The following is a 21,159-nucleotide window of genomic DNA, read 5'->3' on the forward strand; positions in this document are numbered from 1 at the left end:
ACTATGAATAGTGAGCTCTACAACCATTGTAAGGGAGACGAATTTTCTGACAAGCATCTACTATACTTTGTTTAAAGCTCAATAATATTTTATCTTCTTGCTTATTAACATTGTTGCTATTGCCTCTGAAAGCTCTGCTCCCGGAACATGGATTTCTGCTGTTTTATCTCGATTTCAACGCTAAGTCCTATATTCTTGTTTAATTTATTTATTATTTTAAGGTCAAATCAATTCACTTGTCGATAAACCATGTATAAATTCAACTGTACCATTTTACGGGTAAACAACACTGCCAGAACTCGTAGATGGTTTTGTCAACAAACAGAAAGAAGGAAAAAAGAGAAATAAGAGTAAGTTCATATGAAATTTAAAAAAAATCAGAAAAAAGAATAGGAGTACCATACTAGAGTTATACATGAAGCATTCATGCTGAGCTAGAATACTAACATTACAATGTTGTTTTATGGGTGTTCTAGTTTTTACTAAATATGGTGAGAAAGAATAAGAGAGTAGGAAAGATGGAATTTGACTGCTGTTTAAACTTCTTATAGACCTAAAACAAATGTAGTGTGTCCTGGAACTTTAGAAAACGTCTACCAACCACACTTCATAAAATGCCAACACTCCAACATTCTTGGATTGATAGTTTGAGCTCTAACTTCTCAAGAGCAATTAAGAGATATTCAAAGTAAAACTAACTGATAGAAAAGTGTAACAACAAGGTTGTGTCAGACATAATAAATTGAGTGAGAATTAATTAGTATTTTTTACCCCCAAAAATGGATAAACAATTGAATTTATACGCGGTTTAAAGGATATGTGATTTAATTCACTACGAATGATCTAAGAGCAACACGTAATTAAGTTAAAGATAAAATAAAAGATCAAACCAATTATAATGTGATGATCAATCTTGATATCAGGATGAACAATGAAATTCAACCTCGATCGGACCCTCCATATAAGCTCAGATGCGAATAAGAAAAGAAAATAACCGAGGAACACTTTGAATAATAGCTAGAAGACAAAATGAACCTTTATTGCTTTGTTTTGCGTGTCAATAATGTGTTCAAATAAAAGAAACTTTTCCCTTTCTATAGTAGGGGAATGTTAGTCCTAGTACAAGTATAAATAAGGTAAAATCCTCTTTTTCTGGTAAATATTGATCCGCAGTTGATATCGGACGGGATTCGCACCGTAATATCTAGTTGAGGGTGAATATTAGGACTCTCTACTTATCATGCATAACCATTCTCCGCGCTTCCCGTGGTCTAGAAACTTTACTTGGTTTGGGTCCGTTATTTTACAGTGCCCGATCCCAGATATATCATTCACTCCTCCTGGCTTCCGATATGAGAGGTCCTTCAGCCTTTCTTATAGTCGCGTCGAGCCGTGCTTCCCTTTTGTTTACTCATTAGGGAATCGGGAAAAACTCTGCCCCCAATTTTACCCGTGCACAAATAGTCCCCTCGCTTCTCGGAGATCAAATTTATCAAAGCGATGGGAAGCGATGAATTATCCTCGGTTCCTTCTTCCAGACGCTACAACCAAGTTGACCTCCCATCAGTCGCGTCATTTTGACTTCAAACATGTGTCAGCTTGTTGACTGTCTCCAAATGCAAAATATCACGCATTGATTACCCCTTCTCTATAAAAGCTTTGGTCCCTTTTTTTAATTTTTTACTTTCCGATACCATAGTTCCTTAATTTACCATCGAACTTTTAACTTATTCTCAACCCCTTCAAATCTTCATACATTGTTTCATAGGTATTTACATTTTCATCTCCCTATCTTCAAATCTTCATAATCCTTCCTTAAATCTTTAAAAATGTCCTTCATACCTTCATCCTTATTTTCAAATCATTATCCTCACCTTCAAATCTTCATCCTTACCTTCAAATCTTCATATTTCCCAGAGTTTGATGGAGAAGACTTCAAAATCTGTGCCTCAACAGACCGTCCCTTCAACTTCTAACCCACCACGGATGCTGAGGTGGCCGTACCTGAGGTGGTCCTGGAACCTCCCCTAAAGAGCTTCATCCCCGGAGGCTGCTCCATTGAGAATGACTTCAAGGTTAAAAAAGCCTCCAGTCAATAGGACCGAGTCGAGGTGGTATAAAGGTATATATACTCCATTACCGAGGATATACTCCATACAGTTCGGGAGGATTGTAATTGGGAGGGCTAAGAAGTGGTCGTCCCTGGTCTTGATGAGGACATTACCACTCATGTGGATGGGTATCTAAATGCTTACACATACCTCTTCACACTTTCCCCGGTGGATCCCATAATCCTTAGCTTTTGCAAAAAGTACGAGGTCTGCCTCAGATACATTCACCCGTCCTTCTGGAGGATCGTAATCCTCCTCCGTCATTTTGTCAACAACACTGAAGCACCTCGATTCACCATCGACTGCCTGCTTCGTCTATACAATACCCGATTTTTTCGAGAGGGGCTAACCAAGATCGTTCATCAGGCAAGTAAATCTCCATTTTCGATCATCGATGAGGATCGGGATCAAGGCTGGCAGGGGAGATTTGTTCGGGTAAAAATCAAAGATCTCATTCCCTCCGAATTCTTGTTGTTCCTTGAAAAGTTGAACTCAGCCCGTAAGTTTCTTTCCTTTCTGAGTACTTGGAATTTCTTTTGTTCTTTTTTCTTATTGCCTGCTTCTACCATCGTGCACCGATTTCCCGAGTTCCCAATGCAGTCCCTTGCTTCAAAGAGTGGGTTGAGAGGATCTGCAAATAATTATCGTACTTCGTGCGCGAATGGCGCAAACTCTTAAAGGGCAAGTGGGAGGCCCGTCCCCATGGTGAGTGCTCCTCCCGAACAAGTCTACTTTCCTACTCAACCGTTATTTCCACTAAGTTCCTTTTCTTTCATAGGTTTGTCCAAGACCACTGAGCTTCGGCCATTGGATGAGGACGAGGCTCCGTCCTCACTTGATAAACCCTCCGCTTCGGGACAGCCTGGAGCTACTGCACAGGAAGGGAAAAAGAGAAAAAAGAGGAAATCTTCTGGCTCCCTCTACGCCGAAGCCAAGAAGAAGAGGGTAACAGTCCGGGTCCGAAAAAGCAATAAGAAGAGTAGCCGAGCCAGGGTACCGAACTCTGACTCATTCTACCGGCTCAGGGATTACCCTGAAGGTGACGATCTATAGTTCACCGCCCATGGGTTGGCCATTAATGAGTAAGAACAGGCGGCAACCAGAGGAAGTGGCCTAGATACTGATCCCTCTTTAGCAAGGGAGCCAAAGGGAAAATTCGAGGCTACAGTCTCCCGAGACGCTATCCCTGCTCCGAGGAAAGTTGTCAGTGTCATTGACATCGCAGAATCGCCATCCCATGCAGAGTCTTTATTTGATGAGTCTTAGGCCGTCAAGGAGTGGCCAAATGAGACGGCACAGGCAGCAGAGAAGGTCCTCAACATATTTTTTGACGATGTGGACACGGGCACATTGGAGGAGTATTTTGGGTTCGGTCACCTAAAGATCCCGTAAAAGGATATGTCATCGGGAGCAGACGAGCCGAGCGAGAGCCCAAAGTTGGTGAGGCAGTGCCCTGCTCCGAGTGTGGATCCCCATCGTAAAAGAACGATTGTATTTACTATACTGGCGGACACCCGGGTGCGGTTTGCTCAGGTGGGCATGGCCAGCTATCATTGTTGCCTGGTGATCAAAGAGGATCAGGCGAAGATGAACGTAGTGGGCACATCGAGCCTCTTCAACTAGGCACAATAGGCACTGGATCGGGTAATTTTCCCTTTCCTTTTGCCCTTTGTGCATCTTATTGATCTTCAGCGTATTCTCACCATCTTATTGATTTGCTTTTCAGGCTTTAGTGCTGCATCATGAAAGCTCCCATCGGTCTCGAATGGAATTCAGCCAGCTCGAGTTCGAGCTCAAAGAGCAAGTCTGGCAGAAAGACATGTATAGGGTTCTCAGTGAGCATAAAGACGAGGTCCTTAAGGATCTCCCTATTCTTCTAGCTGAGCTGGAAAAAGCTCAAAGGGAGGCTTTGTCCGTGAAATGGAAGTATGCCAAATTGCTTGAGAAGATAAGGATTTTTGAGATTAAAAACAAGAGGTTACACGTAATGACTAACGATGCAAACTCGCAAGTCCAAGAAAAGATAGACCTTATTGACCAGCTATGGGCCGGGATGAACGAGCTTAAAACTTCAGCCGAGACGTTGAGGAGTAGGATGGACCTTCTAGCCTCAGAAAAGAAGGCTACAAAATAGGAGTTGGCATCGGTCAATGACCAGCTCCGGGTGGCAAAGGATAAGGCCGACAAGTTGTCTCGACTAAATGACTAGCTTCGGGCACAACCGGATTCAACTGTCTCAGAACGGGACGACCTCGGCCAGGAATATACTCTGCTGAAGTCCAAATTAGAGGCATCCTCGATTGATTCCTCCGAGGTCAAGGAAATGCTGGCCCAATACAAGACCGATGTGGAAATAGCCGAGGCCCGCTTAATAACAAAGGCTGAGCATGTAAAGTGGTTGTCCCAGAGGGAGACCCTCGGGGAGATTCATGCCTGGGGTTTGATCTGTTGGCCGAGATTGAAGAGGCCAAGAGGCTTAAGGCCGAGGCAAAAGAGCTATATGAGCCCGAAGGTCCCAGTGCTGAGTCGAGCTCTGATGAAGATTAGGCGGGGATGCCTTAGTTTTTCTTTCTCTTTTTTTGTTGTTTTCTATTGTATATCTCTTTTTTGTTTATTTTGATTCCATTTTATCGTTCCTTTGTAAATACTTTTCTGAATATATATAATATTTCGCCTTCGGCAACACTGTGTCTTTTATTTTCCAGCATCTGTTTGCAATTTTTTATTTGAAGATCGTCATTAATGCCTTAGCATAGCATTGGACGTAATCTAGATTACCCATTCTTCGGAAGCCCGAATGAGGCCCGGTTTCGATAATAACTCCGAGTTTTTTAGGCTTCAAAGTCTCGATAAAAAATGAAGGCCTTTAAGATACTTGAGTGTTTTAGTCATACGCGACGATGTTTTGCCGAGGGCAACCTTTTAATAGGTTTTAATCATATGTAAGGGCCTTACTTTTTGAGTACGAACTTGCAAGTCTCCGATCTGTTTTAGGTTAGCCATAGCGTTTCATTTTCGGGCCCTGCCTAATAGGCTCGGTGCCTCCGGGATTCGATAGCCCGAGCTATCCGATCATTTTATCGGACGATAGTCCTCGAGTTGGGGTAGCCCGTAGGCTCTAGGATTCAGGATTCGTTATTTGTTCTAAGTAACTTTAACGAATGTATCGATGGTACAAAATGTGCAGTGATAAAATATAGAGGGTAAATTTCTTTCATTGCTTTGCATGTAGAGTACATACTCGGAGGCGAATAAGCCTTATGCCATGGCAAGAGTGGGCTTCATGGGTACGAATCGTTTAATCATTTGACCCTTACAACGAATCCTAACTACCAAGCCTTGGATTTTAATATTATGTAATAACACCTTCTAAGGATCCTAACTTAGGGGGTAATGTCCCCAGTATTTGAGGCCGAACTTGTGAGGTCTCGAATACTGTTGGTCCGGTGTAGGTGATCAGCAACTCCGGCTTTAGGCTAGCCTTCGAAACTAAGGTAGCACATTTTACTGTTGCCTCGTTAAAAATATTACCGTAAAACCCACTTTAGGAAAAAACTTGTTCAATGGAAAAAGAGTACAACACGTGCTTTTAGACCTAATAGTCACATTTGCCCTCGGCTGAGTACTTGCACAAGTTAGTCCGTAATATAAAAAATTTCAAAAGGGAATTGTGATTGTACCTTAAAAGTGGTACCGCTTTAAGTATCTCACGTTCTAGTTGTTCGGTAGTTATACACTGTTTTCCAACTTGAGTATATATGAACCTTTCCCGGTTATGACTCTATTTGGTCCTTCCCAGTTTGGGCCTAGTTTTCCATCATTTGGGTTCCTGGTGTGTAGCGTTACTTTCTTTAGCACCAAGTCCTTGACTTGAAAATGTTGAAGGTTAGCTCTTCAGTTGTAGTACCTCCTCACTCGCTGCTTTTGGGCAGCTAGCCTGTCACGCCCCAACCGTAGGGAGCGCGACCAGTGCTAGACCGAGTTACCTAAGACAAGCAAGCCTACTTGATGCTTTCTACCCGACCTTACCCATGAACAGTTTGAGAAGAAATAACAAGGGATAAACACAAGAGGATAAAATGTACAACACCAACTTACATTACTTTTAGGATCTTCATTTGCAATTACCCAAAATATTTCAAGTTCATAGTTTTAAAGTGGAACATCCGAAAAATACAGCAACATTTATAATTTGTTTTCCTAATCAAAACACCACTCACATTTTGTCTACGGAACCTCTAAACATCATGATTATTATATGAAAATGCCGGTGACAAAGCCCCGACTATACCTCAAAATAATGTGTAAGGATTAATTTAGTACGGGTGCCCCGATATAGAGTGGGGCTCACCACAAATCAGCTGAAGGAAGATCCGCTCCTATCAAGAGCCTATGTCGCCTGCTGGAGTATCACCTGCATCCATTAAAGATGTAGTGTCCCCGAAAAAAGGGACGTTAGTACATGTGGAATAGTACTAGTATGTAGAGCAGACAAAACAATGTATAAAAGGTAAGGTAGCTTAAAGAGAGGTAAATGAGATACATCAAGAAGCTATGAAACAAACTATATGATCATATGCAAGTGAGCCACATGAGCTATGATATGAGATACAACCAGTATAATATAAATGTACACTATGTACCAACCAAGGACAATGAAAATGGCACCTATTGGTCGTGCTGGCTATGCATCTCACCAGACCGTCCATAACCCTCTCTTACTATGCACCTATGCATTTCACAGACAGTCTATATGGCTCACCTAATCCTTGTGCTGACTATGCGCCCCACCAGTCCGTCCATAGCCAACCTATACTAGGCACCTATGCATTTCACAGTCCGTCCATAGGGCCCATCTACACTATGCACCTATGCGTTTCAAAGGCCGTGCATAGGGATCATAACACTATGCACCTATGCGTTTCAAAGACCGTCCATAGGGCTCATAACATATTATTATGCACATGACTATATACAAGCTCAAAGCGACAAGAGTAACATTACATTTAGGGTCGTAAGTTCCCGAATCATTGGAATACTTCATGTTCATGCTCATCATGTGGGAACACAACTCATTACATTAGCACATGTATGGATAATCAATGAGTAAACACCTTGGAAATACTTTCAAAGGAGAGCATGATGATTTACAACTGAAACAAGGATTCAAATCATATGCATTAGTTACCACAACCATATTTGAACATTTTCCCACAAATGGGGAGCGTAATAAGATAAGGGAAATTTGAACATAGCTCTATTACATAAGCATTTAGGAAAATCAATTATCGAAAGCAATTCAGAACAGTAGGAACATAAGTTTGAACAAACCACATTTGGAACTTACGAGGAACTCATGGATTCTAATTCTAGAAATGGAGTTTAGCCAACATACCTCAAATTTTCCCCTTAACGATACTACAATAATCCACTACACTAAGAAACTTTAATCTACAATAACAACATTCAATGGAACCAATATTAGTAACAAATTCCACAGTTTAGGTAATTTAGGCACTTTATCAAACACCTAGTAGGCACAAATCTCTACATTTCTTATCCATGGATCTAGTTCATCCAACTACCACCATTTAACAACAATTTATCCCCCTATAATACTTAAGTAATTTATAATTTCCAACGTCACATGTATGTCCAACCATCCACACCCAACCAACAAAATTCAATCAAATAATCACCTTTCAATCTCTACAATGGTTATGAATTTAAATTGGGAACTTATGGCTTCCAATCACCATCCCATAAGTTCCAATACTTAATTATTACTCATATTCCCATAATAAATCCATGCATGTAAGTCTAAGGGTGTAGGATTACCTTTTGGAAGAAATCTTGCAAAACCCTCCCTTACGTTCTTGAAGAAATTTCTTGAACATCTAGGGATTTTATATGTAGATTTCATCAACACTAGTGTAGAAATGATGGAATTTCATACCAAGATAATGGGGATTACTTACCTTGAAGAAGAGAGGAATTGGTGGTCTTGAGAGAGAGGAGAAGAGCTCCAAAATCCGTCCAAGTGAAGTGGGAGAAGTGACACCCCCTAGGTGAGTACTTAAAAAGGCTTCGGGGGGGGGGGGGTAGTGTGCTAGATCCAGCACCAATTGTCTATACTTCACTGGTTTTCAAAGTTGCTGAGAGGGCTGGCGTGCCACAATCCGCGCGTTGCACGGACCCTAGCACGATCCCAGTTGTTTTCTTCTTTTCCATTTCTTGCTTCCCCACTCACCCTCATTTGATACCTTGCTATGGTATAGACCCAAATTGACTTCCAAATTTTCCTATAAGTATGAAACCATATTTACATAACAACATTCTCGTCTGTGGCCATTCGTGGTACACAAAATGAAAAGTGGAGATCTCGAGACTTGCTATAAGGCCTTAAACTTCTAGGAAATATTGAGGGTTTTAAAACCACGTAGAATCAAAATCCATTGGAAAACACTTTTATATTGAGAGAGTTATACTTGCCCAGAGTCGGGGGGGGGGGTACATAACTTAGGACATCTTATTCCACTTAATATTTCCAACTTTCTCAAACCAAAACCTTTTTCACTTTTAAAACTTCATTAACATTCTCCAAACAACTTCCCTCATAAATCTCCACGACCAAATTATATAGTTCCAATCCATAGGTATCCTTTGGCACTCAAAAACATCATCTCCATTCACCATTGGTGCACTGTAATGTCTTAAATCAATAGGAAATTTTACGGGTCCTTACACAACCAGACCAGGGAAGCTTCTTGCCTCTCGTCCAATAAGTCCAAACTCGCGCTCATGGCCTTGCCGTTTGACATTTCAGTACCATACTGTAACCTGATGCTCAATTCCCCCACCTCAACCGGGATTAAGGCAAACACACCGTAGACTAGAGAAAACGGGGTCGCTCCGGTACTTGACTTCAAAGTCGTTCGATATGCCCACAAGACTTCGAGCAAGAATTCTTTCAACTTTCCCTTTGAATCGATCAGTCTCTTTTTCAAGTTTTAGAGTATAGTTTTGTTCGTTGATTTCGCTTGTCCGTTCCCACTAGGGTGGTAAGTTATTGAAAATATCTTTTTGATTTTGTTGTCTTTGAAAAACTTACTTACCTTATTGCCAATGAATTGCTTTCCATTGTCGCAAATGATCTCGCCTGGTATCCTGAGCTGGCCTATTATGTGATCCCAGATGAAGTCGATGACCTCTTTCTCCCGAATTGTTTCGAACATCTGAGTCTTGACCCATTTGGAGAAATAATCGATCATGAGTAGTATGTATTGAGCTTTACCGGGTGCCCATGGCAAGGGAACAACGATGTACACCCCCCACTTCATAAATGGCCATGGTAATAGGACCGGGTGAATCATCTCTCCTGGTTGATAAATCATTGGGGCGTGTCTTTGACACTCATTGCATTTTTGTGCGAAGTCTTTCGCATCTTTCTCCATCTCATTCTAGTAGTTACCGGCTCTGATTAACTTCCTAACTAGGGATTCTACTCCCCGAGTGGTTCCCACAAGTGCCCTCGTGGACCTCTCTCATGGCTTAGTCAGTCTCTCCCAGACCGAAAGCACCTAGCTAGTCGGCCGAAAAAGGATCTTTTGAACAGTTTCCCCTTGATCAAGCTGAACCCGACAGCTTTGGTGCGCAAGGCTCTTGATTATTTGGGATCCAGTGGCAATTTTCCTATCTTCAGGTAGTCTATGTCGACTATCAAATTCGGCGTAAAGTAGGCCACAAAGTCCGCCAAAATTTGAGATTTTATGGTGGTCCGGGGTTTATACTCAATATCATACCTGTTAATTGCTATGGCCGATTTGGCCAACCGGCCTGAGAGCTCGGGTTTATGCATGACATCCCTTAGTGGATAGGAGGTCACGACACATATGGAGTGGCATTAAAAGTACGGTTTTAATTTCCTAGAGTTGCTTAGTAAGGCGAGCGCTAATTTTTCTAGGTGAGGATACCTTGTTTCGGCATTGCCTAGGGTTCTACCACCATACTAAATACGAAATTGTGTACCTTCTTCTTCCCGGACCAGGACACCGCTTACCACCACCTCAGAAACTGCAAAGTTGAGGTACAACTGTTCGTCTGCCTTCGGAGTGTGCAGTAAGGGGGGCTCAATAGGTTTTGCTTGAGTTCTTCTAAAGCTTGCTGGAATTTTGGGGTCCAAGAGAAGATGTTCTTCCTTTTTAATAGTAAGAAGAACCGATGGCTCTTATTCGATGATCTCGAGATGAACCGGCCCAACGCGGCTATCCGCTCGGTCAGTCTTTGTACTGCCTTGGAACTGTCGACTATGGTGATGTCCTCTATGGCCTTTATTTTGTCCGAATTGATCTCCATTCCCCTGTTAGATACCATGAATCCGAGAAACTTCCCGAGCTGACCCTAGATGCACACTTCTCTAGGTTTAGCTTCATGTTGTACTTTCTTAATATGTCGAAGGCTTCCTGCAAATGTTTCAAATGGTCTTCTGCTTGCGGGGACTTAACCAACATATCGTCAATATAAACTTCTATTTATTTCCCTATTTATTCTTCAAACATCCGGTTGACTAGGCATATGTATGTGGCACCAGCGTTCTTTAACCCGAACGACATTACGTTATAATTGTAGGTGCCATATTTGGTTATGAAAGAAATCTTTTCTTGATCACCCGGGTCCATCTGAATTTGGTTGTACCCGGAAAAGGAGTCGAGAAAATTCAGTATCTCGTCTTCGGCCATTGCGTCGATCATTCGATCAATAGGCAAAGGGAAAGAGTCCTTGACACGCCTTATTTAGATCCTTATAATCTACACACATCCTAAGTTTGGTTCCTTTTTTAGGAATGACTACTACATTAGCTAACTAATTCAGGTATTTAATATCCCGGATGGAACATATTTTCATAAGTTTACACACCTCGTCCTTGATGAATGCATGTTTAATCTCGGACTGTGGCCTTATCTTCTGCTTAACCAGATGGAACTTTGGATCCAAGCTCAATTTGTGAGTGGTTACCTCCGGTGGAATCCCTGTCATGTCTAGATGGGACCAGGAGAAACAATCGATTCTAGCTTTAAGAAAATCAATAAGCTTTTTCCTGAGCTTGGGGGTTAACCCCGTGCCCAAGTATACCTTTCGAGTGGGTAGGTTCTCGATCAATATAACTTGCTCTAACTTGTCGATCGTTGATTTGGTGGTGCCAGTGACATCGAGTGCTAAGAAAGATATCGGGATGCTGTAATCATCCTCATCATCCACTTCGTGCTCCTCCTGTTTTTCCGGTTTGGCTGAGGCCAGTATCATTGATTGCTATTTAGTTTCTTCTTCTTTGGTCGGTTCCCTGCTTTTCAATTTTGAAACTGTGGACACCAAGATTACTTCATCAACAACGAACATTTCCTTTGTGGCTAGCTGTTCTTCGTAGACTGCTTTGACTCCTCCCGGAGTGGGAAATTTCAGCGCCTGGTGTAAGGTCGAAGGCACCACTCTCATGTTGTGAACCCATGGCATTTCGAACAAGGCGTTGTACCTCATATCCCCTTTGATCACATAGAACTTTGTTTCTTGGGTGGTCCCGGCAGTGTTTACCGGTAAAGTTATCTCACCCTTCGTGGTCTCGCACGCCATGTTAAATCCGTTCAATACCTGGACCGCTGTTACAATTTGATCCTGCAACCCAGTTGTTCTACGACTCTTGATCTGATGATGTTGGCCAAGCTACCTGGATCAATCAACACACGTTTAACCCGAGATTTATTGATAAGTACGGATATTACCATTGCATCATTGTGAGGCTGTACGATGCCCTCGGTGTCTTCGTCACTGAACGAGATGGCTCCTTCCGGGACGTAATCCCGAGTGCATTTTTCTCTCGTGATAGAAACTTTGGTGCACTTTATCATTGGCCCTTGGGGGACATCAACTTCCCCAAATGGTCATGTTGATTACGTGCTGAGGCTCATCTTGTTCAACCTGTTTGTTGGCATCCCTGTTTCTGAAGTGGTTTTTTGCTCGCTCGCTTAGGAATTCTCTAAGGTGTCCATTGTTGAACAGTCGAGCTACTTCTTCTCTTAGCTGTCGGCAATTTTTGATCTTTTGACTATGAGTACCGTGGTACTTACACACCAAACTAGAATCTCTCTGGGCAGGGTCAGACTGCAATGGTCTTGGCCACTTAGTCTCTTTGACGCGCCCTATGGCCGACACTATACATGTAACGCCCATGTTGAAATTATACTCCGATAATCTTGGTGCCTCCCTACTCCCGAGCGACCTGTCAAACCCGCTCTTACTCATCAGGACTCTGTCCTCGATTATTTCTCTTGTCGTTCATCGTCCGGTGGCATCCGTATCAATTTCCCCTCCGATCCGTGCCATATGGCTGGTATTGATCTCGGACCGGCCTCGGCTCCTGATCGATGATTCTCTTAGACCTATCATCGGTTCTGATGGGCTAAATAGACCTTAAAAGGGTCCCGAATTGGTCGTCACCGACTTTGATCTTTGATTGATACCTATTATGGACGTCGGCCCAGCCGGGTATTCCACCAAGTTTAGCTTTAGCTGTTGAGAGGCCACGGAACTTCGGGGGTTGAGCCCTTGAGTAAATGCCTTAACAGTCCAATCATCTGCAACCGGTAGCAGATCCATCTGTTCCATCTGGAATCTCGACACAAACTCCCTAAGCATCTCGTTATCCCTCTGCTTGACCTTGAAAAGATCTGACTTCCTCGTCTCGACCTTGATGGCATCGGCATGGGACTTTCTGAAAGCATCTGCAAGCATAGCAAACGAGTCGATATAATTCGGAGGCAAATTGTGATACCATATCATTGCTCCCTTGGACAACGTTTTCCCAAATATTTTCAGCAACACTGACTCGATTTCGTTATCTTCCAAGTCATTCCCTTTGATCGCGCATGTATAGGAGGTTACATGCTCATTTGAATCTGTGGTCCCATTATACTTTGGAATGTCGGGAATTTGAAACCTCTTCCAGATCAGCTTCAGTGCCGCGCTCGGGGGAAAAGGCTTCTGAATGAACATTTTGGAGCCCGACCCCTTCAATATCGGAGACGCTCCCGGGATCTGATCGACCCTGGAGTTATACGTTTCTACCTTCTTATCGTTGGCCTCAATCTTTTTCTCACCAGACTCCACCCGTTTTATCAATGCTTCGAGCATCTTCATCACCTCGGAAGTTTCCCCGAGCCAGAATTCGCCCAGTTCCACGACAACTTGTTCATCCCTCCGAGTATTTTCTCGGGACTACTCGGGCTCGACCCTGTTAGGGGCGTGGCTCTGTTTCTGTAACTGTGCTATCGCTATTTGTTAAGCCTGCAATATTTCGAAGATCAACCGCAGGCTCACCCCATCACCATCACCTTCGGGTGCCTCTCGAGTCGCTGGCCAGGGTCCCCCGCAAACGCTATTTTTGGGATCAGTCGGTAGATTGATGTTGATGGCCACCTGTGAGTTATCATCGATCGGGTCAGCGGCTAGGACACCATTGGGATCAACATGGGGCACATCATTGCTAGGCATCGCGTTATTATTCTCACCATGAAGGCCTGACTTAGCGTCAATGTTCAAGTGAGCAGACTGAGAATTTGACATCCTTGGGCTAACCTGGAATCAAAACTTCAAAGAACTAACGTAAAATAGGGTGTGTTATGGAGATTCTTACCAAATCACCACTATTATCCTTAGCTCCACGGTAGGCGCTAAACTATTTACCCCAAAGAATGGGTAAATAATTGAATTTATACACGGTTTAAAGGATATGTGATTTAATTCAATACAAATGATCTAGGAGAAACAAGTAATTAAGTTAAAATAAAATGAAAGATCAAACCAATTGTAATGTGATGATCAAGCCTGATCTCAGAATGAACAGTGAAATTCATCCTCGATCGGACCCTCGATATAAGCTCAGATGCGAATAAGATAAGTGAATAACTAAGGAACACTTTAAATAATAGCTACTAGACAAAATGGACTTTTATTACTTTGATTTGTGTGTCAACAATGTGTTCAAATAAAAAAAATATTTCCCTTTATATAGTAGGAGAATTTTAGTCTTAGTATAAGTCTAAATAAGGTAAAATCTTCTTTTTCCGGTAAATGTTGATCCGCAGTCGATATCGGACGGGATTCACGCCGTAACATCCGGTTGAGGACGAATATTACGGCTCTCTACTTGTCATGCATAACCGTTCTCTGCGCTTCACATGGTTTAGAAACTTTAATTGGTTTGGGTCCATTATTTCACCGTGCTCGATCCCATATACATCGTTCACTCCTCCCGGGTTCCGATACGAGGGGTCCTTCGGCCTCGCTTATAGTCGCGTCGAGCCGTGCTTCACTTTTATTTTCCTATCGGGGAATCGGGAAAACCTCTACCCCGATTTTACCCGTACACAAGTATTTGAGTCTTTTCAGCCATGGTAGCAAATACATAAACTAATAACTAAGATTGTCCGCTTCCAGTTGCCACTGTTTTAACAATTAAATAACTGATTAAGTTCAAAGATCAGCTCAAAGTGGGCAATTATCATCTATATTCATTTTCTTAGTTTAATTGATCAATCAATTCAAGAAGGTGTAAGTTCTGTACCCTTTTATCCTTTAGAAGATGCATCAAAACTTCCATCCAGATCTAGCACCCAACTATTTCAACTTCTGTCAATTAAATACTCAAGTAGTTCTTTTGAAAGCCACATATACATGTGAAATACACAAGCTGCTAACATTAATATCTAGAGTTGTAATAATACCCCAAAGTAGTTTTAAAGAAAATCCTTTAGCAAAAGTTTAAAAGCTTTGTCAATCTAAATTGGTACGAGACTTAAAATACAAATCATGTCAATCTCTGCTTTTATCAATGAAAAAGAAACCATTTTATTGTGGCAATAAGAAAAACCTTTGCCAATTTTGACCTTTTCTACTCCTATTATTTTCGTCCATTTAGAGCTAGCGTTGGTCAATAAATTATCCCAATCATCTATACATTTACCTAGTCTCTTAATAGTTTTACTCCAAAATTATTAACATAATTCATTTTCCTCTTTTTTGTGTGTTTTTTGATATTTCAGCATATATACTCCCCACGACATACAAAAAGAACTATTGCAGTAACAACTCAAAATATGTTTTTAGCACATTCACAAATTATGAGAGTCATTCCAAGCCGAAAAATTCATTCAATTCATGCACATTACTGGCTTTAACCAAAACCAAATAAACCTTAATATCATGACTTTGAGAAGTAAGAACTGTAAAGAATTAGAATTTCTTTCAAGAGAAGTAGACTGTCGCGCCCCGAACCTGGACCTGGACGTAACACGACACCCTGTGCCTGACTACATGTGACCGATCGAACTAACTGGCCGGCTGAATCAACATGTGATATCATAACATACTAAATGCAGAAGATAAACTAGCACATGCTGATATACTGAAAGTCTGAATGATATAAATAAAAAAGCGAAAACACTAATATAATTCTGGATCATATCTGTATCAAACATTGCTTAACATGAAAAACCTGCGACTCTGTCTAACTATTACTCTAGTCTATGAAGCCTCTAATAAAGTACTGAAAACACTGACTATCTGTAAATACTGAAAGACTCTAAAGTAACGATAATGCCCCAAAAGAACTGGGGCTCACCAAATACCTGGTACGAGAATGCTAGTGCTCTGAATCGTCAACCTGTAAATCATTACCTGCATCATGAGATGCATGCCCCTAGAAAAAGGGACGGTAGTTCATTTGAATTACACTGGTATGTAAAGCAACTGAAAGAAAGAACTGTAAATGCTGAAACTAAAATTGAACTGATAGCTGATAACTGAGAACTGATAACTGAAATGATAATTGCTCAAACTAAACAAAGGAAGTAAGGATATGAATACTCCCTCTTCTGAATGATGAACCACCTGTTTATTTGAATAAATAAACTGCGGCCTCAGGCCCATTATATATATGCACAAACTGCGACCTCGGGTCCAAGTATACGTATACATAACTGCGGCCTCAGGCCCAAAGATGCATAAAGTATAAACTACAGCCTCAGGCTCAAAGATGCATAAAGCATTAACTGCGGCCTCAGGCCCAAATATGCATAAAGCATTAACTGCGGCCTCAGGCCCAAATACATGGGTTCAACATTCAGGGATTTAAAATCAGGAACTGAGAATCATACTGAAATACTGAATCATATTGAGTTACATGTTACTGGAATACTGAATAGGACTAGACTAAGACATGTTTTCTTGAACTGATTATGAAAACTGAAACTTCAATTGTTAATGACATGCTGAGAAATCTAGACTGAGACTCATGGGCGTCAAACCCAAGTCTATATTGATTACACACTGATTTCACAACGTTCAGAATGAAAGTCATCAACTAGTTACGAAGCTAGAAAATAGGAGTTCTGCAACTATTCAGGGGACTAAGGTTAACTATAACTTCGAGGAAATTAGTAACGTCGTAAAAGAAACGTAGTGTAGGGAGAATCATAAGCATTCCCAAACATAGAGAGTTAGCCTCACATACCTTAACTTCTTGCTCTTAAGCGTAATACAATATTCCCCAACCCTTTCAACTTTAATCTATATCAATACAAGTAAAAGGGATTCCATATTAGCAATAATACTCATGTTTTGGTCATTTAGGCATTTTATCAAACACTTGGTGGACATGTGATAAACATCAATTAGGTTTAACTACAAACCAAGAAAACATCATGAATCAACTTAGCTAACTATGTGAAAATTAGTACTAGAACAGAGTTGAAACTACATGATGACATTAACATAAGCAGGCTTGTATACGAAGTGCAATAACATTAAACTCAAAGAAACCCAAGTAACACTAAAGCACAAAACATAAACACAATAAGAAGGAAGTAAAATTGCGAGAGTATAAAGTACTAACCAGTTGCGAACAAAGTAAACAAAGAATGAGAAACTCAAAATCTCAGGAATAGCTGCGATTAGTGGAGAACGATGAAACCCCAAATTCTCAGTGCTTCGGAGTTCACAAGAGCCTCGAAGTGGGCTCCTAGTGCTTACTCTGGAGGAGGCTAATAAACAGATTTAGGTGGCCTTGGCTTTTAACCGGCCAAAATCAAAGTCTCTGAATAATATAGCTGAGTGAGAGTAGGAGAATTGTGGTAGTAACAGTAGTCAAGTGATAGTCGTTCAGATTTTGAAGGGGAACGGGGAAGGGGGTTTATATAGTAGTAGAAATTAAACGAATAAACATGAAAATAATCAATTAAGCACAAATAAGGAAAGAAAATATCACATGCAATCAATAATAGAGCCAGTAAAGGGAGAAATTGAAACTCAAACCCTAATTACGGTTCAACGTTGGAAAATCGTTATGCTGGTGTAAGAAATCAACCATTCTTCCGTGTATATGGACGAGATATTACCCAGATCTTGGGAATTGAAGTTGAACGGGCCCTATTATGAGAGACGGTACTTTCCAAGTTTAGGCAAGTATTAAGTAACATCACTGTTGAGTAGATACTGATGCAGTAACACAAATAAGGAAGGTGAATCACAAGAAGATTCCATTGTCTTGCCGGAATGGTAAAATGATTTGAGATGAGGCGGCTAGGGTTTCTTAGGGGGGAAGAAGGATTGGGAGCATCTGGGGGCATCGTCTCAGGAAAAATGGGCGTTAGGGTTTGGGGTGGGTTAATTAAAGATGGGAGATGGTTTGTGGGCCATTGATCTCTGAGATCAACGACTGGGATAGAAGGAGAGAGTGAGGCGGGTCATTTAAATAGGTACCGACCGGGTTGATTAAGACAATTGTCTGGTTTGGGCTTGGGGCCATTGGGCTAGGTTTTCGGGGTCTGGGCTGGTGTATTGGGTCCGAAATTAACTCAAAGATTGGGCCATGGTTTAAATACACGAAAAATATTTAAAATAATTTATAAAAATATAATTAATAAATAATAAAATATTCTCTATGCAGTAAAATTCTTGAAAATAATAGCTTAATATTATAAAAATATAAAATGCTATTTTAGCATAAGTAATATAATAAATACAATTATGTATAGATTATAGGATATTATTGCAAAAATTCGGTAAATAGCCCAAAAATACAAATTTAATTATATGAAATGAAGTAAGGTGTTATAAAATATACATGTTGGTGTAAATAATAAATTTGGACAATTAAGGTATCACAAAATAATTTGAAAGGATAATTAATAAATATTTGAGCAAATTAAATGTAAGAAAATCAAATTTAAAGCTTTAGAAATTATGAAAAATTATAAAAATACTTATATGAGTCTTGTGAACTAGGTAATAATGTAAAAAACTATTTTGAAAGTATACATTATATTTAATAGAATATGAGGGCGAAATTGGGTATCAACAGTCCCAATCTCTGACTCTCGAGCCATAGAAATCTTGATGCCATAATTCAAACCCCTAATAAATAGCCTTACCATCTCAGCCTCGGTGGGATCAAGATAGCATCATAACAAGACAGCTCTGTAAATCTCACTTGATACTCAATTATAGTCATGTGTTCCTACTGAAGATGCTCAAGATGGCCTCTCAACTCCTCCTTCCTGGTGTAAGGATATACCTCTCAAGGAATAACTACGAAAGTGAACCCAAGTAAGGGAAGGTGAACCCGCTGGTCTGCCCAACTCCTAAGTCAGCCACTATCTCTTGGAAGCTCCTCTAAACAAAACTATAGTAAAGTCCACCCATTGGACTCTACCAAGCCCAAGTTGCGAAGCATCTTGTGATATCTGTCTAGAAATTGTTGGACATCCTCTCAAGCATCGCCCTCAAAGTGTGGAGTAAATAACCTTTGAAACCTATCCATCCTTGTTTGCTCATCTGAAGACATAGTAGGCATAACCACGTGTCTAGCAGCTATAATACGATACTCTAGAGTACGAGTAGAAGAGGTATGAACTTCCCCTCTATCCAGAGATGTAGTTGGGACCACTAGAACCACTTCAACCTAAGTCAAAGCATCGATAAAACTTACCATCTTGGCCATGCCCTCCTAGAATACTGGTGCAACGACAAAACCCTCTTGGTGCTGAGTGGGGACTGAGGCCTCAACATAATCATTAATAAACTAATCATCTGCCTGATCCGTAGGAGGATCCACTGATACTTCCTTAGTATGCTCCTGGGCCCTTGCGGGTGCTCTACCCCTAGCCGACTCTATGTGTCCTTTGGTGGGAGCCTTAGCCCTACCTCGGGTCCTACCCCTCGCAGCAACAGCTGGAGGTACTGTCTCTCCATCACCTGCCACTACTAAAGCAAGCATTCGCACCATCTGTAAGAGAGTAGAAGAGAGAATTCAGGCTCAGACAATAATCCACGCACGACAAGGAATCAAGAAAAGGGAAGTTTCCCTAAAGCCCTATAGCCTCTCGCAAATAGATATTGACGTCCTTGTATCGATCCATATGACTCTATTAGATCTTCTCATGAATTGTGGGACCCTTAGAACCTAGAGCTCTGATACCAACTTATCCCGACCCAAAAGTCCACCAAAGGCTGTGATGGCACCTAACTCACACGCTAGGCAAGCCAACATTTAACAAAATTCAATTATTAAGCCATTCTTATTCTTGATATAAATAGCAAAGCGGAATATGACATAACTCAGTATCAATAGTACATGAATCTCAGACAGGGTCTAAACATGACCACTAAGTGTCTCATAAACTCTCCCAAAATCGGGTGTCACAGCATAGTCATGAGCATCTAGCAAGAGTAGGAAATCTCAATTAAGTACAAGGTCTGTATGGAAATGAAAAAATACATAGGCAGGTATAAAAGTGTATGGAAGGGGGACTCTGTGTGCTGTGAATCGAATCAAGTAAGCAGCTCACCACGAAGTCTCCTGATAGCACTCCCACTCTGCTGGGTGAATACCACCAAAACTAACATCGGAACCTGCACAAAATATGGGGAAGTGTATTATGAGTAAAAAATTACAGTACTCAATAAGTATCAAGTCTAGCCTCGAAGAAGTAGTGGCGAGAGGTCAATAGTGATGCTTACTAATAGTTCAATAAGCATATGAAGTATAAATAACACATAGAATAACCATGATATCGTCAATATAAGTCTTCCAGTAGAAACACAATAAAGCCGGTAATTTAGACATGCTTTTGACGAGCGCAAAACACACACTTAAATATGCTCGCTAGTCGAATATAGTATAATATAATATCGTATCCACAGGGATTTGAGTTAAACAGTATTTTTGTAGTTTATAGCTTGATTTATATCCAAGATGATCAATAATTGAGATTTATGTGATCAAAACTAAAATTAACTAAGAGTCTAAACTATTGACTAATGACAATTGCAACAAGAGTAAGCAAAGAAGATATCAATGGGAGAAAATAAGGGTTGATTTGATAGGTACAAAATACTTGTCTGGGATTTAACTCTAGTTAATTCACTTCTAAGGTTCAATTGAGTCTCTCGAATTCACTCTATTAGTAGTTCGAATGTTTAGTAGAATCTCCTCTCTCGATTAAGTCTCAACCTCACAATATGAACCAAGTTAAGCTCGGTGAAGATATGCATGAATTCGTAGTGGATTGGTTTGTAAGAGAACCTCTTTCGATTATTCTCCTAACTAGGTCTAAACAATAATTCCACTAGCCTTTTTTGATTACTAAGAAGAATCAACGAATTCAACCAGCAAGATAATGCAAAAAACATCACAAGTTACGCCTCTTTCGATTACATAAACATGTGAATATATATGCAACAATTAAAATACCCAAAACGATTCAATACATAAAAACTAGAGTTAATATCCACAAATAATTCTCAATACAACAAATCCATCAATCCCTAAAGAGAACTACTCCATAGATATGGAGTAATTCATCACAAATAAGTTTACGTTAAAAGAAAACATAAACGATCCAAACCCTTGTCTTGGGTGAGGATTGAATCATGAAATCCTTGTGCTCTTGCTTCTCCCACTTCTCCTTAGCCTCCTTAGGTATAAATTATGTCAAAA

At 40.8% G+C, this 21,159-nt stretch overlaps 1 protein-coding gene across 1 annotated transcript; it reads left to right on the forward strand.

The window, feature by feature from the left end:
• The first annotated feature begins 2,705 nt into the window (after positions 1 to 2,705).
• On the forward strand, positions 2,706 to 4,245 carry LOC138900022 (uncharacterized). The gene is made up of 3 exons (XM_070186722.1): positions 2,706 to 2,757; positions 2,890 to 3,056; positions 3,838 to 4,245. The coding sequence occupies exons 1-3, from the start codon at positions 2,706 to 2,708 to the stop codon at positions 4,243 to 4,245; spliced, it is 627 nt and encodes a 208-aa protein (XP_070042823.1).
• Positions 4,246 to 21,159: the final 16,914 nt, after the last annotated feature.

Source organism: Nicotiana tomentosiformis, chromosome 10 (assembly GCF_000390325.3).
Source record: "Nicotiana tomentosiformis chromosome 10, ASM39032v3, whole genome shotgun sequence".
NCBI classification, from domain to species: Eukaryota; Viridiplantae; Streptophyta; class Magnoliopsida; order Solanales; family Solanaceae; genus Nicotiana; species Nicotiana tomentosiformis.

Excerpts from the sequence above, each read along its gene's own strand:
- LOC138900022 (XM_070186722.1), top strand. The coding sequence starts at position 2,706 with ATGCAGTCCCTTGCTTCAAAGAGTGGGTTGAGAGGATCTGCAAATAAT. Across the intron at positions 2,758-2,889 it reads AGGATCTGCAAATAATTATC|GTTTGTCCAAGACCACTGAG; the intron begins GTACTTCGTGCG and ends TTTCTTTCATAG. Across the intron at positions 3,057-3,837 it reads CCGAAGCCAAGAAGAAGAGG|GCTTTAGTGCTGCATCATGA; the intron begins GTAACAGTCCGG and ends TTTGCTTTTCAG.